Here is a 27,043-nt window from a genome sequence, read left to right on the forward strand (position 1 = left end):
GCCTGTCAGAACCGGCGAGGGACCGCGGGTGTTACGCAGACACGGGGGCTTCTCAGGAGCGAACACCCGCACTAGAATTGCATTTATGACACACTTGAGTTCCGAGCTGTGCGGAGGGGGCGGGCTGACGCCACCGCCCCCGATTGCACGGCGCGCCGCCGCCGTGGCACGAACCCGGCCGCGGAGGGCCCCGCCGCCGGCCCCGCCCTCTTCCGCCCCCGTCACACGCAGCTTCCTGGGGGCGTCATCGCACAGCTGCGCAGCCTCTCGTCGGCTCGGGCGCTGAGGCTGCCGGGGGACGCTGTGGCCTGGCCCGAGTGTGAGTAACAGTTACCGCCACCAATGAGCGAGCACGGTGCGCGGAAGACCCACCTACGGCGGGGGGATTGTTGTGGTGACGTCAGGGGCGGGGGACGCGGGCGCCCCATCGGCTCAGGTTGGGCCGAGCGCCTAGCACGGAACGGGTGGGGAGAGGCCCCGGTCCGGGCGGGCCATGGCCAGCACCGGCAGCCCCCTGGTGAGTCCGGGCGCGGGGAACGGCCCGCGGGCCAGGCGGGCCATGGCCAGCACCGGCAGCCCCCTGGTGAGTCTGCCCGGGGCTGCGGCCCGCGGGGTGCTGGGGGAATAAGTAGGCCCGGGCGTGAGGGCCGGCCCGTGAGAGGTGGCCGCCCGTGCCCAGCGCTCTGGCGGCGGCGGGGTCGCGGTGGGCTTTCACGAACGGCCCTGCCTCCTGCGCCCTCTGGAACAGGGCGGGTGAGCGGGCGCTGCCGCCCGTGGGGCCACTCTTGTCTCTGCTGCTCGCGGTCATTCTTCCGCCCCCCACTCCTGAGTCGCCGCGGGTCTCCGTTCTTCCCCGAGCGCGGCCCGTTCGCTGGAGGAGGTGAGGCCGATGGTGAAGGGGCCGCACTGCGGCCTCTCGCGGACCTCCGTTTTCGGTTCCGGTACGGGGCGTTGGCGTGGCTATGCTGGGCCGTCTCCCGACGGGAGAACAGGTGTTGTTGCCTTGTGGGAGTTACCTGTCACTCTGTAATCGATTTCTTTTGTAGTAGGAACAAACGCGTGAGGAAGATCGCGAGGGTCACAGTAGGACGCCGTTTCAAACGCAGTTGTTTACGTTAGTCTGACAGCGTAAACTCGGTTTGTGTGCGGTGGCATATCTAGAAGATGGAGTTGTAACTGGTATACAGACGTTGTAATGGTAAATCTTCTTTTGTGTTGTAAGTTATACAGTTCAGCTAGCATAGACATTCCCTCTTGAAAAGAAAAATAATCACCAGCTTTCACTCGTGTTGACAAAACTACTTGGCAGTGATATGTTCCTTATCCTCGTGTGCATGCTGCTGCGCTTTTGGGTCTTGTGTTCTGTCAGTTGCAAATTGCCAGGCTTCATTCTGCAACACTTAAAACCTTTTCATCAGTTGGAATTGGCTAAGGAGGGTTTTCTGTGGAGAACAGCACATCAGTGTTGATTCTTGACATGCTGTTTCAGTGTGCTCTCCTCTTCATGCTCAGTGATTTTTTTCATTAGGGTATTACACAAAATCATATTTATTCATGAAGATGAGAAGTACTGTGGGAATAACTCTTCAGAACACATAAATGCTACATTAAGGAGTATGAGATAAACCAGTTTTTGATTATTAAAGGAATTTGTTTTGCTTTCTTGCTAGTTGATACTGCTCTATAAAACTGCTTCTGAGCATCAGAGATGACTTCTGTTTACTTGGACTCTTAAACAGAGAGTATGCTTCCTTTTGTGTTTCTGCTCTTGCTTATTGCCCATCTTTTTGGGTTTTTTTTTTTCTCAAAAATGCTCGCATTTCTGTTCCTTTTCTATATACAATTTAAGTCCTTGCCCATAAGAAAAACATGCAGAGAGGGGAAAAATTAAGAATGCAACTGCTGCCTATTTAGGTTAAAATTAGAATATTTTGTCAGGATAATTCTTTTTAATTCCTTCTCTTCCATTCTATTTAATATTTTCCTGATCAGGTGAGTGTACTGACAGGCAGTACCAGATACAAGTGGCCCAATTCAACTAACCTTTTTGTAATTAAGATGAGATCAAATATGGGAAATCCAGTATTTCTGAGACTGAGCAAGTTACTGTTAATGTTTATGTGATGGAATTAGTGACATAATGAGTTCTGTGATGACTGAATTTTAAATGCATAAGAGGGATTAGGGAGGGGAGGTGTGAATAGAGCACAGTTTTGAAAGGAACATTCTAGCAATTCTCTGCCAAAACAGTTTTCTGTATTTTTGTATGCACAGACAATTCCTAAAATGTTCCATTATTTTCTGAAGATGTGACATAAGGAGGGAGTTGTACTTCTAAGAAGAAAAGTATTTTAGGCTTTAGTTGCGGATTCCAATGTGATGTTAGTTATTTGCTGTTAATCTTATTGTGAGTATATTGGGTTTCAAACCAAGAAGTGCCCTTCCTCTCATAATGAGAAGTCTGGAAGTATGGTAATTTACATCTTCATCTGCAACAACCTCTTCACTGGGCTGTTCAGCTGCACGAGCAGTTATTAGATTCTACCAGTGTTTCCGACCTGATAAAGCTTATAGTGTAGTCATGGACCTGGCTGAACAAAATTGCTACCTTCTTTTTGTTCCCCCAGTGGAACTAATATGAACTACACTTTTCAAAGAACTGGGCCTGCAGAGCTTACATAGAGTAAGTTTTGCATCTGTGTTGAGAATTAGATTACACTATATTAAGAGTTCTGTTTGTAGTTATTTGTACATGTAAAACTTCCTGATACATACGTAGGAAAAACCCTTCAAGCCTGCCTATTTAGTGTTCTCTTCTCCTTATTTTCATCATAAAGCCATGACTAGTCTTTATCAATCATGTATGTGCTTTTAACTGGGATAGGTTTTTAGTAAATGTTCTGGACATCAAATTGCTTACCAAAGCAGGCTGCAAGAATAGAAAATAGTAGAAGACAAGGATGTTAAAAAGGTGCTTAAAGGTGGAAAAATCAGAAGTTTTAAGAGGAACAGTTTTATATGCATTCATATTTCTAACATTAGAAGTTCTTAGAGCTAGTGGAAAGGATATGATCCGCAGAATAATCTGAGTATAATAGGGATGTTCTACTAAACAATGGTTCTACCATATGGGTAGGCTTTTTTTTTTTAACAATTTTTTCTTTAAGTTATTGATCTATTACAGTGCCAGAAGTAAAGTTTAATTTAGCTCTTGAAACTCTACAGGTAGATTACTGTAGCTGGATGTTGTAAGATACCCTGCAGGCTCAGGCTCCAGTTAGGAGGCAGCATTATCAGAAAATCATGGAAAGGGATGCTGACTATTGAGGTACTTGCAGGAATTTTTGTACAGAAGGCATGAAACCAGGGGCACAATCACTTTGTTAGACTGAAAAATGTAGTCAGCTGGCAAAGTAATAAAAATAAATTTGGTCTGAGTATTTGAAATATTTTAGTAATACCTGTTTTTTAACAGTAAACTTGTATTTTTTTATATGTATTTGTCAGAAAAGCTATACAGATTGGTGTAGAACTAGCACGTTTATGGCATTCCGAAAATATGCGAGTGACCTTAATTTAGAAAACACTATGTTTGAAAGATAAAATCATTTTTCAAATTCCTCATATTGGACCTTTCCAAAGAATATGTATGATGCCAAGGAATTATTTCGGGTATTTTAGATGGAAAAAACTTTCTTTGCAAGTGGCCAGGTTAGATTATGTATATATAATAAAGAAGGAAAAAAGAGGAATAATTTCCTCCCTTCCCACTTCCTTTTCTGACATCTTATTTGCAGGTAAGCTTTTAGAAACTTACTGTAGTCTAAAGCACTTGAAGGGACTGGAAACAAAGTACGCAAAGCTAGCTATTTGGTCTAGAACCTTATTTTTCACACCATATGAATTCTATTCAAAATTGCTGTAGGAAATAAGTGATTTGCTGTGTGGCTAAATATTGAACTTGAGAATTGATTTCTGCTTTAAAAGACAAGCTGTAAATACTTCACTTGCAAATATTTTATTATTCTTTATGGTGAGAAATTGCAAGGATTAACTGGCTTAGAGCATTCTTCTGAAAAAATACTAAATTCAATGTTTTGTTCTTTAGTAATCCTGCAGGAATTTACATTTCTTGACTGTGCCATGAATCCTTCGTACATACACTCCATCTATACTGCCACCTTGGTGTGTCTGCTTCTCTGTTCTTCACGCCAAGCTGTTCTCTTTGCCTCCTGTAGCTGCTAGCAAGGAGCCTGGCATAGGAAACCCTTTTGTGTTTGCTAGGCTGAGCCCCCATCTATGCTATGCAGCACCTGATTATCAGTGTGCCTTGTGAGGTGGCTGGTGGTGTATTCTGGGATCCAGACTATCGCGATCACAGACAGCTTTTGTTTTCCTGTGAGCTAGCCTAGATCTGTTTATGTTAAATTAATTCTCAGTGGTTTGTTTAGCTCTTTGGGCCCTAGGCTGACTTTAGGTTCTTGGAGATTTGAGTGGTTTCCTGTTTCTGATTTGTTTTGAAGCACTAGGTAGTGGAAGGAGGGCTTAAATAGTCTGTCTCTGAAGATGACTGGAACTTAATGCTTTGCTTAGCAGTAGAGGAGGTTAGAGGGTAACTGGCTGATATGCGGGTTCTTATAAATCTTTTCATTACCTTTAATCCCTACCGCATTTTTGAATTACAATCTTGGAAGTCAGTGGCAAGAAATACCACTGTATGTAAAGTGGTCAAATTTAGAGAAGGGCATTTGCATAAACTAAAATTTTGGATCAGCATTGCTTGGTATGTGAAAAATTAATTTCTCTAGAAGCAAAAATGATCTTGTGGATAAAATACCTTTATTCCCTAAAGGCCAAAACAATCTAAGAATGTAGAGGTGTTCTCTGTGCTTCCAAAGCATTGAGCCTCTTGGCTATATTTTTGCTAATATAATATGAAGCTGATATCCTCATTAATCACTTATGGATGAACTGTGTTATGGATTTACTGCACAAAGCAAGAAATGACCGTAGACGAACAGTACTTCTGTTTACCACTACTGCAGAGGTAGAACCCATTTTAGGTAAAATAGTATGTTTGAATAGGGGAAAGCTTGAAGCTTTCCTTCCGTTAATTTGTACGGTCTTTAATCTAGAAATGTATTACCAGGACATGTTTTTTTAAAGCTCTTTTATTGTTTTTTAAATTATGGTTATTTCTAGCAAGATATTTTGTTAAGATATTTTTGAGGGAAACAGTTTTATGCAGTACTTCAATATGTGCTTACCTTTCAGCATTAGAGAGATTTCAAATGACACTGGGCCTGAGGGTGAGCATAGTTGTTTTGGTGGGTTAGAGCCTAGACTTCTTTAATCAGTTGGTATCGCAGTCTGTCTGGACAAGAACAACAAAAACCCACTCCTTTTATGGAGCCAAATGCTTTTGAAGTTTGCATGGTTAATTCATAAAAATGGTCTTTAAACAACATTTTTTTCATGTGGCAACTTCTGAGATCAAAAAACTTTACCGTAGATAGATATGACTTCCGATTCTCTTGCAAAATGAATTTATGTCAAAATAGTTTTTATAATTGAACTATGAGATTTTAATATGTTCATTTAAATAGAGTAGTTGGTAACCATTTATGAACCTTGATCAAAGTATAGATTTTGACAAATTGTTTGGCTTCAGACTGTTTTGCTGACTGCCAGTTTCTTCAAGTTATGTGGTGTTAAAGGGGCAGTTTGTTGGCTTATGTGCTAAATTTTAAGTTCTCTACAGCAATCTTTGCCATTTGATGATGAGGTTTGAAAGAGTGCTGATGCAGCTCTATGTAACATAAATGCAAACCACTGTTACATGAGATCACAAGATGAATGTTTGGTGTTAATGCTTTTTAAATATCTACAAATAACTAATACATGGAGTGGAGTTTGTTTGCTGCAGTTTGACTTACTATTGTCTTCAAAGAACTCTAAAGAAAAGTGTGTCCTGTCTTTTTTGGTTTTTTTTTTGGGAGGCGTGTTTGCTCTTAGAAGTCATGCTGAACTTCTGTCAAGCTGAAATTGTGAGCAGAGTACATGTCCTTAAATTACTGTGATGTTTTAATATGTCTGTATGTATTTTGGTGTCAAAGTTAACCTGTTAAGTGGGTGAACAGTTAAGGAGCTGTGTGATGCATTCAAAGTACTTCTGAGACTTGGCTTACTGTGAGTTTTGTCTCGTTCATTACATGCTTGATTTTATGTTACAGTAAATAGGCTGATAGCATCTAGTGACCTTTTCTAATGACCGTTTTTTTCTCTTTAGGCTAGTATTTTAATTACTTAAAGGCAGTAATAATGTTGGCAGATAGATGTGCTGTTGAATTCTTGAGATTATCTGACAAACTTCTAAACATATTCAAAGTGTATATAAAGAGGGACTGGCATGCAATGGAGTTTCATTAGTCAGTACATTGTTTCTCTCTATACAGATACATGTACAATTGGTTAATAGAAAGAGGATGCTGTTGGTCACTTAGCAGAAAGTCTGACAATCCATTTTTAGACAGACATCCAGAGCATAAATAGACATGAGCATATAAGGTCTGAGAACTGATGTTTACTGCAATTTATGAAAGCACACTATCCATTATTGCTCTGGGTTTTCTTCATTGGGGGTGCTTCATTCTGGTGCAGCATCAGACTTTATGAAAGGAAAACTGGTGTTAAATATTGATAGGGATCACACAATAATCATTACACTTCTGCAAATAGCTCCTATATGGGATTGGTATTTATTGGTGCAAACTGTACTGTGCTCTCTGCACTGAAATGTGAGGCCTTTAGTTGGATTTTGTTACTCTGAATCAGTGGGTTTGTATCTTCAGTTTCTTGTACCTGAACTACACTGCTTTTGCCTGCAGTCTCATTTTGGGTACTATGAGGCATAGTTTGAAGGCATATATTCAGGCCCATCTAAGTGTCTGACCTGATCAGTTGCTTTTTCTTTTGGAATATGCTGGAGCTCTCAGTGTGACTGTGTTACACAGTAACCTTTGAACTGGAGACTGTCACAACTAGGTACTGGGGAACCTACAGAAGGTTAACATTTTAATTGTGGGATATGAGAGGGGAGCAGGCCAGTGGAAAAGCTGTGTGTAATATCTGTTAATTATCCCTTTATCCCTTCTGATGCTTTTTTTCAGATATGAGATGTGTGTCACATGCAGTTGGTGCATCTTTGTCAACCCTCTGAAACACCAGTGTGTCTTGAAAAGAATATATTAAATATAACTGCTTAGCTTTTAGTTTTTTCGCTTTGACAACTCTAGGTTGTCAATGTTTAAATTGTAAACAATACAAAGTAAATTTCACTTTCAGAACTTCTGGCTTATATGACAAGGTCAAGACTGTTTACAAAACAGCTCAGACCAAACCTGTCTAACTTAAACTGCCTTTAGCAGAATCTTGGGTTGTGCCAATCTTCTAGCTTATAGTCTCATTAGCATTATTTATAATCAAAACAAATTTACCAGTTGAGGTTTAAAGGTCATGTTGCTTTGTGTAAAAAAATACTTTCCGTTACCAAGGTTTGCTTCCAAAAAATTAGCTTTATAAGTAGTTAGATTAAGAGGTTTTATGATCATGTCTGTCCTATGTCTTAATGCAGCTTGAGATTCTGTAATAGTCAGCAGTCAGACTCAGTGTTATCAGACAGCTGAGAGGTCAGCATCCTGTTCATACTGATTTTCTTTGTAATAGATCTTGCTAGTAGAATTTCAGCAATAGCAAAGATGTTCTCAGTCATCTTCAGTTTTCAACAGTGCTCAACATCCTGTCACTTAGTACAGAAGTAGACGATATTGGAAGTTTTAGTCAGTTTGGAAGTTTTATTAGAAGCTCAGTCTCTAATAAAAATATTTTTTGCTGCTGTCAGTGTTGATAGAATGGTCTCAGGAAAATAGTGTTGCAGTTTTTGTGGCGGGATAAAGCTAGTGGATATGCAGTTGTGGTTGTAGTTGCTTTAGAGAAGTGTGGTATGTGTTTGATGCATATAAATACATCAATAGTTCTAGTGATAGTGCAGTTGTCAAAATGCTGAATTGCAGAGGGAAAAGGCATGAATCCTTTTGGGTGGTGGGCAAGGAAGGAAAAACATGATCCTATCTAGTGGGTTTTTTGCATTGATTCCAGTTTACTAAAGTTGACTCTGACTATTTGCAGGCAAGTGAGGAAAAGAACAGTATTAGTACTTACTTCATGTATAAATAGAAGGAATCCTGTTTGTAGTTATTTGGTGAAAACTACTTGATATAAATTTTGAAATGACTGTTGATCTATAGTGCCACATATATTCAGCAGATTTGTTATTTTCTTCCCTGGAAGATTTTCAAAATCAAGTATGTTGCACTAAGAATGAAACTACTTCTATATGAAAGTCAATGAAAAGGAGAACCCTTGAGGGTTTGGGAAAGTGGGGTTAAGACTAGTTTTTAAAGAGATAACCACTTATCTAGTAATTTTGTCAGTATGGTCTATGGTGATACATGACATGCAATACGTCAGTCTGTTGTTACCATGAGAGGATCTGTGCTTTCACTGAGTGCCAGCTGAGAAATGTTGATAATTGCTAGAAGGAGAGCATCTTCAAGCTTCTGAGAATTGCAGATGCAGTTTAGAACATTTTAAATTTCAGTTACTGACTTTGTATCTCACTAAAAAATGTCTGCATCTGGCAGAAGAAAGATCTTAAGTCTGATTTTTACAAAAGAGTAAGGTACAGGGTTACATCAGATAAGCTGGCCTGTATTCTGTCATAGGCATATATGAAAACCTATATATAGAGGCATATATGGTTTCTGCAGACATGTTATTTGGAGCCTTTCAAAAGAAAACTTAGAAGGTAAATAACATAGGACAAAATACCAAAGAATACGTGGAGTGTGAAAGGGCGAGTGTAGGAATCACCTTTTTCAATAAACATTGAGGTGCAGACCTAGTTACATAGTTCTGTCATTTCTTAGGTAACTGATCCTTTTAAATCTATTGCGTGTTCCTCTGTCCTCCTTGTTCCTAATCTTGGCTTTCCTTTGAGAAAGTCAAGGGACTAATTGATGTTATACCCTGGCCAAAAATAACCTTCTTTTCCTACAAAGTCCATTACTCCTGTCTCCTCCCTCAGGATTTTTCTATACTTGATATTCATTGTGTCTTAGTTTTCAATTACTGTGTAATGAAACACACTGCATCCAGCACCTTTTCCCCCCTTTCTCACTGTGCTCTGATGCTTTTGTAGTGGATGTTTTTCTTGCTTGTTTGCTTTTTCAAGGTGATCTTGCTAGCTGCAGAATCTAATCAGACCACCCAACCACCACCCCCCCTCCCCGCAATGCTACTGCTTTATTTACTTGTAAAACCTCATTTGTGACTGGTGCCAGTTTATAATTTGGATCCCGATATTTAGTCTGTATATGTGTTTTATTTACTGTATTTCATTTAATGGGATGGTTTTTATACTGGTGTCACTCCAGTTGCTGAGCACTTATGCTTGTGTCAGTCTTGCTGCAGGCTTGATGGGAAAGGGTACAATCTGTTTTTAATTCTAGCTAGTGTGTATCTTTAGACACGGCTGCTGTGTGAGTAGCTGTCTGAAGGAGAGGTGATTCATCTGGGATATGAAAATTCTGGGGACAATAGTTAGTCTGCAAAAGATGTCAGGTATAATATATGCATATAAGGCGTAAAAGGAACTGTGACCTACAGCACATACACTTTAATATGTATGTGCACAATAATAATATCAGTTTTAGCAGTAAATAAAGGCAGCTTTTCTCTACTGCACAGAGCACAGCCAAGTGAGGAATCGCTTCTTTGGGAGCTAGGTTCCTTAAGACCATGTGCATAAGTGAGTGCCAGTCCAACTCCCTTCCAAGGTGGTTTCTGACTAAAATGCAGAAAACTGTTTCAAATTGAAATTCATGAGGTAAAAAAATTATTTTTGTGAGAAGTAATTTTTAATTTTGTAACATGGTGTATGTTACAGACTCTCTAACATGGTTGTACAATACATCTGTTTTGAGATTCCATGATTTTCATTAAGTCATAGTTTCATTCTGCTGGATGTATGTTAGAATACTGAGATTTATAAAATGGTGTTAACTTTCTTAAATATTTCCTCTTGTATGTTTACACACAATTTTTTGTTTTGTTTTGTTAGTGGTAGTTTAGCAGAGTTCTCCTATTTGTTTGTGTTTTCTGCCCAGTTTCAAGTAGAACATCAGAAGCAGTCCCTGACAGACTAATTGTGGTGTATTACCAAAAGGGGTAGAAAGCAGCTTCACAAGGTTCCTTGATCTTACTTAGGGAAAATTGATAAAAGGGTACCAAATGGCAATTTGCTTTGTATATTACATTAATCAGTTTTAGGACTGTGTCATCTTGTATTCTGGGCTATATCTGTTCTTTTTGTTTTGCAATTGGATTGTCTTTATGTGGCCGTATGTAGAATTTAAGTAGTGCAATCTCCCTTGTTTTAAAAGGTCATGAACCAGAGCATTCTTCAAAAAAAGTTTTAGGTGTTGCTGATTATTAAAACCTCCACCTAATCTGCCTTTTTATGTTATGTCCTTCCCCAATGTGCACTAAAGTGAAATTCTAAATAAAAAATTAAAAATACATCCTTTGTCTCCATTAAACTTTTCATGTGTTTGTTTAGAGTTCATTGTAACTTGGATCTCTGAACTAATGTTACTGGTACATACAGGTGTTTATTGTATGACTAGAAAATTAAGGTCATGTTATTCATAGGAGAAGATGCCATGAAATTTGATAACTTGGTGTTAGGAGCATTTTTTTGAGTTTAAAAAAAGCATTCTTGAATTAAAATGTTCAGATGTTTGACCTATGACTATATGACAGCATGACCTAAAAAGAGTTATTTATCAAATTGTTGCCATTTCCAACATAAATACTTTTATTCCCTCCTAAAGAGTTTTTTAATGATAACACTTTCAAAGAAGAATTTTTATGAACCTTGTATGGAAATTAAGTACAGTTGTGCATGGCAATTATGTCAGGTATGGGAATAATAGTTTAATTTTCTCTTTTCAGTATGATGCTGTTCCAATCCAGTCAAGCGTGGTGTTATGCTCCTGTTCATCTCCTTCAATGGTGAGGAACCAAGCAGATTCCAGCACTCCACCTGTCATTTCCGCTTGTGGCAGCAGCAGACAGGCATCTAACATGGAGGGCACAGAACCCGAATCAAGATCTAATTCAAACTCCTTGCAGCAACATACAGGACAGCAGCCTCCACAGCCTCGAAAGAAACGACCTGATGACTTCAAATTTGGGAAAATTCTTGGTGAAGGATCTTTTTCAACGGTAACTTTACTTTTTATAAGAAGTGACAGATATCTTAGATAAACTTGAAAATTTGTAAAGTTGTTGTGTAAGATTGATGAGATTGAAATGTGGAGAGAACAGCTTGAAGACTTAGTGGATTTAAGCTTGACTGCTAAAATTAAGTGTCGTCCTAAATATGGGTAGTGATTTTTTTTTTTTAAGCTCCACTTAAATTGATCAAAAGTCCTGTTGTATCCTAATGACTTGATGCTTGGATATTTAATCAACATTGCTTTCTAATTTAATTGTGATAGCCATAATAGGTTATGTAAAAAATTCGATATAAAGGATTGGAACTGATCTAGGAGCTTGTGGTAAAAAACTATATGATGTCCGGTCAGTGGCAGGAGGTACTGCCAGATGCTTTCAAAAGAAAGAACACTGATACTTCTCCACTATTCTTGCTCAGTCCCTAGTCCTTGAGGATTTAGTGAGTCACAGTCAGTATGTTTGTGTTCAGTAGCCTTGAATGGTTTGTATCTCACATCCACAGCATTGCACAAAAATGAATTACATAAGTATTACCTTCGTGAATCCATGAAGCATTTAATACTTTCATTTGATGGTTTGGTACTTTACCACTTGTAAGACAATAATATTTCTGTATCTTTTTCATATGATACTTGGTGTGTACGGTTTTTGGTTGTAGGTCTCTACTTTTGCTTTGTAGGCTCTAAGGGTTCTCTGCTCTATCTATGTCCCCTTGCTCTCCCCTTCCTTTGACTTGCCTTGCTGTTGTCTGAATTTGCAACTTACGTGTTTACATGTTCTGTGAATGCTTTTGTTTTTCTGTTCATTTTATGGTTTTTTTTTTTAAGCTATCCAGTTAATGTCTAATTTCTTTCAATAGAATTTACATTCTTTATTGATATTACTTCTTCCCATAGGGTGGATAAGATTCAGGCCCCTGATAAGAGACATTGTATTAATATGTACCTCTGAGCTGTTTTCTGTTTCTTTGGTTTTTGTGCATATCTACTGTGGTTTTCTGGATTATTAGTTAAGGGGAAATTAAGATATATGGTATACTCAGATCTGATTGGTGAGGAAGGAGCTTGAGGGTACCAAAGTACTCCTACTATCAGGTAAGTGCTCATGTACTTAGAACACAGCTGTTTTATGTCAGTGTATGTAGGTAATACCTGTGAAATACAATGGTAAAAAGTTGGATACAGTGCAGAACTGGAAGAGAGTCAGTCTTTAGCTTAATTTGCCAAGATATATTTTCATCTGTGTCAGCTGATACCTTCTGCCATCTGAGTATGGTCTCTGTGTATGTGGAGTTTTATTTGATAACTGCCTTTTAAACTGACCTGCTTTCAGAAGCTTTTGTGGTAGATATGGTTGATGAAACCTAGTTACAAAAATCAGAAAAGTTAATAACATTCTCATTCAGCTGCACATCTTATCTAGTGTTAGGTGTATACACAGAAGGATCTCAAAAATTCCTTATGCGGAGAGGCAGATGTTAACAGACTGGTTGTTTGTAACATTTCTAATAGAAATTTTCATTGATGAAATACTGTAAATGTCAATGTGGCTTTAGGAGATGAAATTTTAAAGAAAGTTAAAACTGCCTGTTACTGCTGAACAATTTTCTAGTACTATAGAGTGCAACTGCATGCACCTCTTTCATCTGAAAAAATGCCTTATTTAGATTTCCTAAATACCTAACATTTAGCATCAAGTGTGTGTAGTAATATTTTGGAGTACTCTGTTGTAACTGATTTTGTAAGGGATTAGAAGCAAGTCCAATGCAGTGATTAAAAAAAATAGTGTGAAGTTGAGATTTTAGCAAGATGTTGAAATGGGTATAAACTTAAAATGCGAAAAACAAAGAACTGTACTCATCTATTGTTACAAGGTTATTGGTTGCATTCGTGCAAGAAGACTTTTCAGATTGTCTCTAAAATTGCCTTTTATAGAGTTCTGTCTTGAAAATGAGCCTGGTGTTCCTCCAAAAGCAGTTCTCTTTAAAAATGCAAAACTGTTTGCCTGAAATTTCATCCTTTGCTTCTACTAATTGGAAATCTTCTGTTCCTTTTATTTGTTTTTCTTAACAAACTGTAAATAATTGAAAGTTCTGTCTCACGTCTTACTTTTGCTCATTGGATAAAATTTATCTTTCAATCTTTGCCATCTGTATTCAGGAAAGTGCTATGACAGTTATTTTTGTAAGTATTCCTCAGTGTACTTGTTGCTTTTTGTTTCCCCCTTTAAGAAAATTTGGCAGTTTACTTTGACTTACATTACAATCCTCAGAATTCTTCTGTGAAAAAAATATGCGGTATTTACACTCTTACATGTGTAAGTCTTTTGGCAAAACAAACATTGGTCAGCTGAATTGAATTTCTGCAGAAGTCTTGCTGAAGCCAGCATAATATTGAATACATGCTTAAATATTTTGCTGTGTTCCACATATCTACTGGAAGAACAATGTTAGTGCCTGTGTTTAGTGGCCAGTAACAATATGTTTTCTTTCCTCTGACAACAGGTTGTCTTGGCTCGAGAATTGGCAAGTTCTAGAGAATATGCCAGTAAGTATTGACTCCTTTAACATCGACTTTTTGAAAATAAAGTGTCAATGTAGTCCAGTTATGAAATACCTGTTGAAGGAACAGAATTAGTGGTTTCATGTTAATTAAATGTAACCAAAAAACTCCAAAACAAGATGGCCTTAATTTACTTGTACCTCTTGCATTTTCACTTTCTCTTTTTTTCATTAAGTTAAAATTCTAGAAAAACGTCATATCATAAAAGAAAATAAGGTACCGTATGTGACACGAGAGAGAGATGTAATGTCCCGTCTGGATCACCCTTTTTTTGTGAAACTCTACTTCACCTTTCAGGATGATGAAAAACTATGTATCCTTTGCATATTAAAACTTGCTGTAACACTTTCTTAAGACTAATAACAATGCCCAGTTTTGATTCCTTAAAAAGTGGTCTAATGGAAATGATGGAGGTAACTTAAGGTATTTAAAGTATCCTGATGTATGTGATGCAATTTTTGGAGTCACACTTTTAACAGAAATTAAGCACATGGAATGAGTGGGTCCTCTCAGAGAGAAGAATAAGTGTCCTGTGAGACAGGGGGAAGCAATTAAACAAATTGTCCATGTGGTAAATGTTGAAAGGTGACTTGTAACAATCCAAGTTTAAAAAGAATTTTAAAATTCTAAATTGGGTTGGAGGGGGGAGGTGGGATGTATGGGAAGTGTTTCAGAAGTGTTTTATTCCTGATGTATATGTGTGTGTACGTATATCCATCTATCTATCTTTAGTAAAACACAGTAATTCCTGCATTTAAAATAGGGGTAGCCAGCTATATTTCCTACTAGTTTCAGTTCTACAATTAGAGCTATTATTAAAATTTTTATGTAAAGATGAAGATGCTTATAGAATAATATGAATCCTCTGGGCTGCTGTTTTCCCAGCTCTCTCTAGCAGTAATTTACGAAGTGCAGTTTCATCCTGGAAGCTCATTGCTTGGCAGTTGGCTTTGGTTTTTTGGGTTTTTGGTTTGTTTGTTTGGTTGGGGTTTTTTGTTTTGTTTTGGTTTTTTAAGAAAATGTTAATTATGTGAACTTCCTCTTAAACCTCCTGCTTGGAATTGGCTGTGCCCAAGCATAAAGGTATAGATCAGTCTATTTCTGGGGTCAGTAAGTAGTTTTGTGGTTTTCCCAAAGGCTGCTAATAGTGCTGGCAGGCCCTATATATCATACAGTATGAGCTCACAGGGCTTCTTTTGTATTATTTGTATTTATGTAAACACTTGCTCTGGTAGTTTCCAGGTGATGGGACAATTTTTAACTTCTATCAGTTATTACTGTAAATAACTCTGAGGACAATTATGTATGTAATTTGAATGAATTATCCAGATCATTCTCTGGAAAAACTATGAAGTTAACCCTTTATGTAGTTTTTGCTTTGCTAAGAAATTTGGACCCATGTCCTTGGTTGATGATATATTTAAGATATTGCTTGGGCCTGCTACTTGTAAAGTTTCAAATTAACCACCTTCTTCCCTGTTGTTCATGTATTTTTAGTAGTATTCTTCTCTTTGGAATAAGATTGTGGGGATTTTTGTTTTGGAGTGGCTTAGAGATAAACCTTAACTAAGTTACATTCAGATTTTGGACTTAGCTATGCCAAAAACGGAGAGCTGCTGAAGTATATACGCAAAATTGGCTCATTTGATGAGACCTGTACAAGGTTTTATACTGCTGAAATTGTATCAGCCCTGGAGTATTTGCATGGCAAAGGAATCATTCACAGGTAATACAGAGTTGAGACAGACATGCAGTTGATCATGTAAGAGGTGGGTTTTTTCCTAAAAATGTTCTTTGTGAAACTAAAAGCAAAGTTGGATTTTTGTGGAAAGCTAAAGAGCACAAATTGCGTTAGATCAGCCCTAGCACAGTTAACATCAGTAGTTAAACATAGCAAACTTGAGGAGGAGAGCCAACCGCTGTTATACCAACTGTTGGAGCAGGAAAAAGTAAGAAAACCTTCTGGCCTTGAATTGACATTACCAAAAGCTTGTCTTTTAAGCTTCTTTGGTTGGCCTGAAAACCAGAAACTTACTTTTTGTTTAACAACTTTTTTTCCTGTGCTGTTATGTTGCAAAAGTAACTAGAATTCTTTTTGTCTGTGGCTTAATGTGTACTATATAATCAAGAAAATTAATCTATATCAGTTTTCACTGAGTAAACAATTTCCACAAAGCTGCACAATAATTAGGTAAGTGGTGAAATTAGTGAAGTTTTGAGCAGTACTTACGAAGTTGTTCTTGATGTAATATATTGTTTGGATGGTAATGATTTGTCATTCATGTTTATTAACTAAAGCTTTAAGTGCTAGACATCTGACCTGCAGAACTTCTTTTTGGGTAAGAAATTTATTGTGTTTAGGTTACCAAGCAGTTGTCATGGGACACTAGATGCTAGTTGGCAAAAAAGCTGACTGGTTATAATTCTGATAGCATTATTTCTTTCAGTTATTACAAAAACAGTTTTTCCTTTTAAATAGAAGTTTTTGTGAAATAATTTGAATCCAAGAGGGATGGATGTGGAGCATACTGAAAGCACAATACTTTCTACAGGGGCAGGGGAAAAGTTCAGGAACTTCCAGTTTCCCTTTGATTTTATAGTTCATGTGTTTAGGCTGAGATGATGCTTATAAAATCAATGTGGCATGATTGTCACTGTTACTAACCCTATATTGGAAACCTCCTGTTGGAGAAGAGCAGCGTTATACTTGTTTTTATATGAAGGACCCTATGAAGAGGTCAAAAAAACCCAGGAAAATTGTGCAATTGGAGAACTTAGTATGAAGTTTATGAGGACACAGCTCTAGCAATGCTTGAAAACCCTTGGGATTTTTTTACTGCCTGAAGAAATAGGACATGACATAGAACCACTTTAAGATGTCAGGCTACCCTGGAAAATTTATTACAGATATCTCTATGTATTTATATATATAGCTATAGATCCATAATCCAGTATTAATGTAGGTATAGGATATATTATAGAAACAGTATATATGAAGCATGTATAGAGTACAATATATCTACATACATACATGTCTTAAAAAAGCTCTACACAAAACTGTTAAAGAATCCATTCCATTTATGTACTTTCTACCTCTCTTATAGGACAGGCACAGGAAAATCAACAGGATTTTTATGGCTTGTTGCTCTCTGTGGTAGTTTTCAGACTTTAAATTGTACAACTCATACTTTTCCATAGTAGGGGACTTTAATCTGAAGAAAATAGTGCTGCACAGTGATTGACAGAAACAGCTTTCAGTTTTTACTAGCTTTTTCTTACCAGTCAAACAAAACAACTCCCATGCTCCTAGATTTCTTTATGAGCATTCAAAGATTCAGCTTAGGAGGGAAGTATGTAGGGTTTTTTTGGATGAGCTAAGGAAACTTGTTGCAAAGGCATATCATATCAGTGTAACTGAATGCTCTTAAGTTGTTTCTAATGCAGTTCTTGACATCTAACTCTGTACTGCTATCTATTGTGTTTGTGATGCTGTGAAGTCTGGTTTTATTCAGAATCAGAGGCTATGCCTATGCAAATAGTAGGCATGCATTTGAAATGCAGATTATGCGTGGAGGTCATCTGTCTTACCTGTTCAGGACATTTAGCTGGGGCTGGGTTTGCCAGTGTTTGACTAACTGGAGTGTTGCAGTGAGGAAACAGATGTAGAAAATCTTAATGCCATATCAATCTGTCAGATGTTATTTAAATTAAGGCTTTGGAGTGAACGGGCTTGGGGTTTAGTGTGTGTTTTTGTGAGGTGGGGTTTTTGTTGGGATTTGTTTTGTATTTGAAATTTTTGAACGTGTGACATGCACAGTAGCATAGTTTTGAGATGATTATTTACGTGATGTTTAAAAAAAATGTTAATGGATTTAACAAAATCTGTCTGCAGGTTGACAGCTACATGTTAGAGAAGCTGTTGTAACAATGTTTATAGAATGTTTGCATCATTTGTTATAGCATTATGTACCTCAGTCACTAGACAGTTTTTCAACTTTAATTTGTATGCTGTTTGAATATAAAAATCTGTCTTTTCCAGGGACCTTAAACCAGAGAACATCTTATTAAATGAAGATATGCACATTCAAATAACAGACTTTGGAACAGCAAAAGTATTATCTGCAGATAGCAGACAAGGTTTGCCATTATTCATTATGTGACACCAGTAATTATAGCAAGTGATCTTTTGAAAATGTACATGTGTTTTATTTACCAGATTGTAACCTTCCAATGGCATTACCTCACCTAAATCACTAAAGCACCTCGAAACAGTTTTGACTGTCACTACGTAGATTATATCAGAGGAGGTAGTGTTTGGTGTAGTGGAATACCAGCTGGATTACCAAATAGACTGGGAAGTTGAACTACTCAGGTTGCTTAGTTTTCATTTGCAAGACAAGAATGCAAACAAATAGGTACCATGGCTCACCTGATACAGTAAGTTTTAACTCTGCTTATGTGTTTTACTCCAGTGGTTGAAAGAATTGCGCAAATATGAAGGTAGTAGAATTAATGTGTCTGCAGTTGTAACTAATAGCCTGTAAATAGATCCTGCAAACAGTGCTTGAAAAAAGCACTAGGCTGAACTGAATTCAATTGACATTTTTTTCTTAACTGCAGCAAACTTGTGTTGGTAGATTTTATAACTAGGTACCTAAATGCCTAGCTTCTTGAACCAAAGAGGTATCCCTGAGATTGATTTGTTTCTTCCAAGCAGGTTTTGTGTATAGTTAAAGAAGTTAAATTCTCATGGGTTCTTTGCAGCATTATGTAACTTACAGTGGATTGCCTTTTGGGTTTTTTTTTTTTTTTTAAACTGGGTGGCGACAGGGGAGGAAGAGGAGTATTGGCTTATGCATAAGTATATGTTTGCTTATTTCTTTCCTCAACAGCGCGGGCAAACTCATTTGTAGGGACAGCACAGTACGTTTCTCCAGAACTGCTGACAGAGAAATCTGCCTGTAAAAGGTGAGGGCTCTATATTCCAGAACTTTACTGACTCTGTCAGGAAACAGTCAGATGGGGAGGAGTGGATAAATCAAGCAAGAAAGCTTAGTATTTTAAAGAAACAAGATGCTTGAGTATTTTAACAGAGCTTGAAAATTGTTTTCTTATTAAGTATTGCTTCTTGTCTGAGGGCTGGCTTCCTTAGTTTATCTACTTTTTTGGGTTCTACTAACAGGATTAGGTGTTTTTGAGAAGGAGGTGTGTAAGGTGAAGTTGGATTTTTCACCCATAAATAAATCAGACAAATCTGTTATCCAAGTAATATAATTATTTTAATTCCATTTTATATAAGATTCCTCAAATATGGTATTTCCTGCTGTAGGAACAACAGAATGTCACATGCTGTTCCGTTAAGGAGAAGGCTGCAGCTTTCTTTGACTTGTATTTAGATCAACTTGCAGTTATGTTTCCTAAACTGTACTTAGGATTTGCAACATTTTAAAGCTTATCTGTCTGCCTGGTATGAGTGATGCCCTTCAGAAATTTCTGAACTCATTAAAATTGTTTGTTGATGGTATCCTACTGAATGTGTATATCTGTTTTACTGCAATGATGGAAGAGTAAGCTAGTCGCTGACAAATCAGAAGTTAAAAGGATCATTTAGGTGAATAGGTGTAGTAATTTGTGCTAGCATTTCTTTAAGTGATAGAGATACTATCAGACTTTTCACATCTTTTAGTGAAGAGCTTTTGACTGTTTTGGCAATGGAAAGATTTAATTAGAACATCATCTCCTTTTAGAAGTTGCATAATGCTTCACCTGTACAGAAAACTCTTAGTTTGAGTAGTTTTAAGTATTTTAGTCTTCCATGAGGGTTTTGAAGCTTTAATCAAATCTATGGGTAGCTTACCTCAAGGTAAAATAAGTTAAAAGTGTTCTTTCAGGCCAACACACTAAAGCTTAACTTTCCTTTGCCTACCACACTAGAACATAGCTTTTCCTTATCATTATAGCCTGTCTTTCTGCTTGTGTCTTAAGAAAAGCTTTAAGTAAAAAAGATAAAAAACTGTAATATATTCTCTTTTTTAAAATCAAATATTAAGAGGAAAGTATTTTAAATCTGAAGGGGCATATATTGAATGAAGTTGGATGCATCCTTGAATCATCATGTGGATAATCAATATTCTTTTCAAAGTCATTAGTTACCCATTATTTTGACTGAGAATTCACCTGTCATCCACTTGTGCTTGGAGTCAGTTTTTGTGGGACTATTATTCTACAGTTTCTTCTTTTAAGTTGTGTTGCTAGCCCATTCTTCTGTCAAGGGCTTAAGTAAAAATAATGTGGAAAATATACAAAGCAGGTTTGTCCACTGGGTTCATGCTATGTTTTAAGTAGCAAAAAGTTAAGAATTTTTCTTTTAGATTTCATATTAAAGATTTCTTTTACAAAAAAGATTCTGTGTTTTTTCCTCTTTGTTTTGAAGCTCTGACCTCTGGGCTCTGGGATGCATAATATATCAACTTGTAGCTGGATTGCCTCCATTTAGAGCTGGGTAAGAGATCTGAGCTAATTATTTACATGTGGATCATAAATATATTGCCTCTGATTGGATTTTTACTGTACTAGCAGTTCTGAAGTATTTTTCATAATGCAGAGCTGGTATTAATGTCATGCTGCTTTTATTTGTCCTTTTTGGTGCAATGAAGATGCTTAGACAGTTATAACTAGAGCTCCTGACGGAGAGATTCCTTTAAGCTATCCTAGAATTTCACATGTAATTTGTGCCATGATGGTAACTATATAACTGTACATGAAGAGGTTTATAAGGCATATCCTCAACACTCTCTGTTGAGTCATTTGAGCTTTTGTTGTTATTTCTCAAGTATCTGGTGCTTACAGGATCATAGTACCCCTTCACCCTTGGAAGATTCACAGGAACGTAACTTAACTTGTAGATTTTTTGTTTAATATTTGTCTGGTTTATTTAGGTTAAGGTGAAAGAACCATGGAGAACCAATAACAAGAGTTAATATTTTTCTCTTCTGCAGAAATGAATATCTTATATTCCAGAAGATAATAAAGTTGGAATATGACTTCCCAGAAAAATTTTTTCCCAAGGCAAAAGACCTTGTGGAAAAGCTGTTGGTAAATATTTGTGCTTTTCTTCTTGAATAATGTGCTATGCTTGTTTTGATTGATTTTCTTTTTTTTTTTTTAATAACTGACCAAGTAGCTAAATGCCTAACTTTTTCAACCAAAAGGTATCACTGAAATTGATTTGTCATTAAATGGTTTGATGACATTGGAAAACATTCAGCTTATGTAGTTCTCTTTTCTGAAAGTTTCTGTGCACTCTTGCAAATCTTATAATACGAACATCTGTGAGTATTATTGACTGTGTAGGGGACTCTCTTGAAAATCAATATCTGTTATTAAACAGCACTTTGATTTTTTTTTTTTAATCTGAATTCTAACAAGAATTGTTAGAAGGACAAGGAATGTCTTTCTGTGAAATGGAAGCAAACAATTCTAGATACTGTGCATTACAAACAGAAATTGAGATTCAAATACTTAGGCTTAGATAGTTCTCAGATTAATTGGTTTTGAGTTGTCTAAGGGATCATTTAGTTAAAAACAGCATCCTGTACGTCACAGGCAGATATATTCATTACAATATAAATCCAGTTGCCTTGCATTTTAACATGCACTTAACATGTCTCAATAGTGTCAGTCTAAGAATTACTATGCCTGTGAAGGTTTGACTAGTAGGAAGAAAAAATAGTTCTGTTCCATCAGTGAGATTATAGTCAGTCATGACACTCAAGTGAATATGCAGAGAACATTTTAGGTGTTATAAGCTTTTTTCAGTTCAACAGTCTATCATATTAGCAGGGAATGGGGAGGAAACTCTAACCTTTGTGGATGATGATAAATAGAACCTAAAAGGCCTATTAGTGCATTCCTGTGTCCAAGTCCGGTTCTATGGCCAAGCCAGCGTCTCCTGAATGGTGACGTCCAGGTTGTATTAACCTGGTTGTATCCTGAGAAGTGTGTCATTTTGAGGTCCTTGAGAGGCTGATGTTTAACACTACCTGTAGTTTCCACAGCTTCTTGCATCACTAGAATGTGATGGTGGACTAAACTTAAAAGGAAGTGTGCTTCATCAGGCCTTCTCTGTATGTTTGTTTCAGTCTTTACAAAGGAGCAAAACCAAAAAATTGTGTCAACTTAAAGAAGTGCTCCTATCCTTACATCTGTGAGCTGATCTAATACATAATGTTGTTGACAAGACATAGTGACAAATAGCATCTTTTATTATAAACAACCTCCTTATAGTATAGTATAGGTATGTATGCTTAGGGCAGGGTGACAGACTGGTTTTACATTTTCACGTGCTTTGCAAATGTGAATAATGCTTGCCCTTTCTCATTATTTTATGCAGCTTAACTTAATTTTAATTTGCTTAGGTTCTAGATGCTACCAACCGATTAGGTTGTGAAGAAATGGGAGGATATGGACCTCTTAAGGCTCACCCCTTCTTTGAATCCATTGTGTGGGAGAACCTACATCTTCAGACACCCCCTAAACTTACAGCATATTTACCTGCTATGTCAGAGGATGATGAAGACTGTTATGGAAATGTATGTTTGTCTACTGCTGTATTCAGCTCTGATGCTGCCTGAGACTTCCATTATAGCATAAATATTGAATACCAATATAAAGAAGTAATATAAATACTAATATAAATATTTTTACTGAAACTATGAATTAGTTATATTTTAATTATTAAGAATGTAATAAATGTTGCTGGTTAAATTTTTACTGAAATCAGCATTTGTTTTCTGATAAAGTGAGTATTTAAGGCTGGCTTGCTTTTGATCAATCATACTTTTTTGCATAGAATCCTGCTGATCTATAGGGAGTAAGCTGGGATTTGGCCCAAAAGCAAAATAAATTAAAGCATGTTTAAATTAAAAGCCACAGATTAGTGCAAAATAAGCTTTTTAATAAAAGACATTTAATTACTTCATTTTTTTTCCTCCTTTAGTATGACAATCTCCTGAGTCAGTTCGGTTGCATGCAAGTTTCTAGTTCTGCCTCTTCCCATTCACTGTCTGCTGCAGAGACAAGTACACCACAGACATCAGGAGGAAATATTGAACAGTATATTCATGATCTTGACAACAATTCTTTTGAGCTGGATTTACAGTTTTCTGAAGACGAAAAGAGGTTACTTCTGGCAAAACAAGCTGGTGGAAATCCTTGGTAGGATCTTTGGATGTAGCTAAATAACTTGCACAGCAATAAAGAATCCTGGAAAATAAGTGATTTTGATTCAAATTAATATTTGTCAATCTTAGTATTTTCAAGTAAACAATTAGCAACTAGATTTTTCTTGGCTTCTATTTTTAAAGCAATAGCAGCAAAACCCTAATATTATATTTCTAAAATTTACAAGATCTAGAAGATGATGTAGAGCGTATTTATAAGATAGGCAGAATGATGCTATCCAGTGCTGCAGAGTCTTCACACTACAGTCCTAAACTAGAAGAGGTTCCTTCTTTTTTACAAATGCCATAAGTTGTTGGAATTTTTTGCATGATAATATTCTGTGGATATCTAACCAAAATGCCTCCAGACTATGAACAGCATTTCTTTTCACTCTTTAGAGAAGTCTCTCATGTGTGAATTTTTGTCATTGTTGTTGTTCCTTGGCGGGAATGGGGTGGGGTGGGGTGGGGTGTGCTAAGGGTTTTTTTTTTTTGATTGGTTGGTTTGTTTGGGTTGTTGGTTTTTGTTTGGTTTAGGTTCTTCTGTTTGGTTTTGGTTTTTTGTTTGGTTTTGATTTTGGTTGGTTGGTTTTTTTACCCCCTGTCAAATTTAAAAAAAAACTCACTGGTCTGGGCTAAGGAAGAGTCCAAAACTCACATACTAAAGTTGTTCAGGACTCTCATGGAAAAAGACATGCTAGGGAGTGACATGAAAAACTACTTGATCATTAGAGCTGTTTCTGTGAAAGAATTACTTCCGGAGTAATAGTTATTTTTCTTTTTCTAAGGCATCAGTTTGTAGAAAATAACTTAATCCTAAAAATGGGTCCAGTGGACAAAAGAAAGGTAAGGGCTTTTCTTAATTTCCTGTAACAAGATTGAGCCGTCAAATTTTTGCACAGCTGCAGCACAGATAAGCAGCTTGTTTTTAAGCTTCCTTGTTTAAACAATTTGTCACCTATAAACAAGTTATTTCTAAAAAATCAGTGTTTTCTTGTGAGTAGATTGATTTTTTTTTTTCTTGATTTAGTAATGTGCTCTTGATTTCTTGGAAAAGCCTAAGTAAATCTGCTGTTGTTGCTTTCATTTTGAGATTGCAGCAAATGAAATTTGCTTGTCCTCCTCCTCCCAATCTGATATAATCTAATAAACACTTTCTTGATGCATATCCGAATGTGGTTTGAACCAAAAATACCAAAAAATTATCAGTATTGTTCTCAACTGTGCTTTTTTTCCTGGATCTGACTTTGTGCCTTTATCCTGAAAGAGGCAGAGGTGATGTTAGAACAGCTTTAAGTGTTAATTTCAGCAGCTTACAGAATCAGCTACAGATAGTCTGCATCAGCTTTAGTGGAAAGAAGGTTCTCTTTCATCTAATTTAATACCTGCTTCTTCGTAGTCTTTTCTACAAAATCATGACTATTGATTTCTTTGAGAAATAGATTCTGCTTCACTCTGTGCTACCTGGTGTTTCAGGTTTTGCTAGAACTTGAAGATACTTTCCTAAATTAGTACTTGTGTTTCGCCATGTAGTAGAATAATGCGCTGCAAGACCCTAAAAAAGGAGTGAGGTCAAATAGCTAAAGTAAAATTAAAGACAGCCCCCGAACCCAAATATACCATCCTAGCACTGAGCTGGTTTTATCCTGCCTCTGTTGTTCAGTTCAGAGATGTGTAAATTTACATTTTTAATTCCCTCATGGATTTTGCTGGGATTTGTTTGTTTGTTTTTGCATTGCTACTTCTACTTTTCTTGTTAGGGATTGTTTGCACGTCGGCGCCAATTGCTGCTTACGGAAGGGCCCCACCTGTATTATGTGGATCCTGTCAACAAAGTTCTAAAAGGAGAAATTCCATGGTCTTTAGAGTTGCGTCCAGAAGCCAAGAATTTTAAGACATTTTTTGTTCACACGGTAAGTTTATTTTTTGCATTTTCTTTGTAAATTGCTCTAAGGTCTTGGGCAATTTCTGTAAGTTATCAAAAAGATTTTTCTGAAGAAAGTATAGTTTTTTTTTTATACAAAATTTCATAGTCCTAATTTAAAACAAAACTAAACAAAAATCTGAGTAAAGTCAACCAACAAAAAATGCACAAAATCCACACCCCCAAACAAAACTGAATAAGAATAAAACAAAAAATCACACAAAATCTCACTCTGACATACATGTTTATCACAAAAATGCAGCTGTATTTTAATTATTAGTGTTTAAATTAGCCATAAGTGGATTTTGGGCTTCGATGGACATTCTTAATGACTTAACATTTAGCCCTTCTTGTATGTAGTGAATCATGAGAGGTATATAATATATTGTCAGTTGACTGCTTAAAATGGTTAATCAGTAATGCATAAGGTTATGTAGCTGTAATTGAATTTAACTTTCAGAAAGTTAACGAGCTAATTCTGAGTAATTATTTTATTGGTAGGTGCAGAATTACTACTGCTTTTTTGTTAAACTATGTTTGGAGTAATCATTAAAATGTTGTTCACTTATAGCCAAACAGGACATATTACCTGATGGACCCAAGTGGGAATGCTCATAAATGGTGCAAAAAGATACATGAAGTATGGCGGCACAGATACCACCAGAATGCTGCAAAATAGTAAAGCTCATCCAAAATTTCCCAGTTTCCCTACTTGCTGCTAGAACTCCGTTTGCAGCCGATCAGAGGAATCTTTTCAACCCACCTATTTACCATCTCAAGGGGAAGCATACGTCTGAAATGTTCTCGGTTTTGGTTTTTGGTTTTTTTTGGTTTTGTTTTGTTTTTTTGCCTTTGCTTTTGGTTTTCTTCTTTTGTTTGGGTTTTTTTTTGGGGGGGTTTGTTATTTTGTTTGTTCGCGTGGTTTTTTGGGTTTTTTTCTTTTGTTTTTTTTGGGGGGCAGTGGTTTGGGTTTTTTTTTTTTTTTAAGAAGAAAAAAAAAGGAAGAAAAGCAAAAACCTAATGGAATTCAGGGTTGCTTTGCTCGCTCTTTGTGCTTCTGTTGAGGCTTCCACTTGCATATCATTGCTGTGAAGATCTTGCTTTTGTGCACTTCAGTTCTGTTTCTGCTGCAGACTAGTGGATAGACCTTGCATTACCAGCTTCACTTAAGATGAGTTGAAACCAATCCACACGCACACATGCCGAATCATGTACCAGCCTTGCATTTTATGGGGCTGGAGTTTTCTGTGACTCTCAGATTATCATTAAACTGTGTTTCATCAGGGAGCTTTTATATGCCTCTTCTAAGTACCACCTCTTTGTTTTCTCTTCCTTTCCTCACAGTCCCCCAGCTTATTGGTATATGGCATTTATAGCCAGGTTGGTTGCACCCTTGTGTAATTCCTAACATAGTTCTGGTTGCAGGATTTGTGTGGTACTATAGTAATTATGGGAATGAATCAGATGTGTTTGTCTGGCAGACCAGCTCCAATGATAAAGCTTTTGAGAGACAAAATGCTGAACATAGCACTGAAATTTCTAAAATTGAAATGTTGGCTTCTGAAGCCTTTTAAACATTAAGTTTAAATTTTAATTTAAGTCATATGTGTGATTAATCAAGGGACAATAAACTTACCAGCATGCTTTTAACTAATGCTAATCAAAAGAGAAACTAGTTAGTATGGGGGGAAAAAAGGCTACTATTGATATAGTAGATAGTTTTTCACCTTTTCAGCAGATGAGGGCTGGAAGCTTTCTTTCCAGGGTATGCATGTGTTGTGCATTTTAATGGGGCCAACCTGTTTTCTTGGGTAGAGAAGGAAATGTGAAAACTTTGTACAATTGATTACTTGACTTTTTTTTGGTCTCATTGTGTAATGAGATGTCAATTCTGTTTTTGGTCCTTGGCCAAACATTCAGGAACTCTGGAAAAATGTAAGGAATTGAAATACAGATAATAAAGTAATTTGGTGAGAAAA

The 27,043-nt window shown here is 37.0% G+C and overlaps 1 protein-coding gene across 7 annotated transcripts; it reads left to right on the forward strand.

Annotated features, from left to right (window-relative positions):
* The first annotated feature begins 243 nt into the window (after window positions 1-243).
* Window positions 244-27,043, forward strand: PDPK1 (3-phosphoinositide dependent protein kinase 1). Of its 7 annotated transcripts, XM_058815922.1 has the most exons (16): window positions 455-583; window positions 1,047-1,198; window positions 11,074-11,133; window positions 11,254-11,346; window positions 13,862-13,904; window positions 14,095-14,232; window positions 15,501-15,645; window positions 17,959-18,056; window positions 18,812-18,887; window positions 20,353-20,421; window positions 20,918-21,014; window positions 22,337-22,510; window positions 22,918-23,135; window positions 23,929-23,986; window positions 24,901-25,053; window positions 25,636-27,043. In XM_058815922.1, the coding sequence occupies exons 2-16, from the start codon at window positions 1,196-1,198 to the stop codon at window positions 25,741-25,743; spliced, it is 1,533 nt and encodes a 510-aa protein (XP_058671905.1). In that variant the 5' UTR covers window positions 455-583; window positions 1,047-1,195; the 3' UTR covers window positions 25,744-27,043. The 7 variants fall into 7 exon arrangements, with proteins under 7 accessions (XP_058671903.1, XP_058671902.1, XP_058671900.1 ...); XM_058815919.1 differs by having other exon boundaries at window positions 412-517; window positions 11,074-11,346; XM_058815918.1 differs by having other exon boundaries at window positions 11,074-11,346.

Source organism: Ammospiza caudacuta, chromosome 17, assembly GCF_027887145.1.
Source record: "Ammospiza caudacuta isolate bAmmCau1 chromosome 17, bAmmCau1.pri, whole genome shotgun sequence".
Taxonomy (NCBI): Eukaryota; Metazoa; Chordata; class Aves; order Passeriformes; family Passerellidae; genus Ammospiza; species Ammospiza caudacuta.

What these genes read in the sequence shown, in the direction of transcription:
- PDPK1 (XM_058815916.1), top strand. Translation starts at nt 494, where the DNA reads ATGGCCAGCACCGGCAGCCCCCTGGTGAGTCCGGGCGCGGGGAACGGC. An exon ending in CCAGCACCGGCAGCCCCCTG is followed by an intron (nt 584 to 11,073) that starts GTGAGTCTGCCC and finishes TTCTCTTTTCAG; the next exon opens with TATGATGCTGTTCCAATCCA. An exon ending in GAGAAATCTGCCTGTAAAAG is followed by an intron (nt 18,888 to 20,352) that starts GTGAGGGCTCTA and finishes TTTGTTTTGAAG; the next exon opens with CTCTGACCTCTGGGCTCTGG.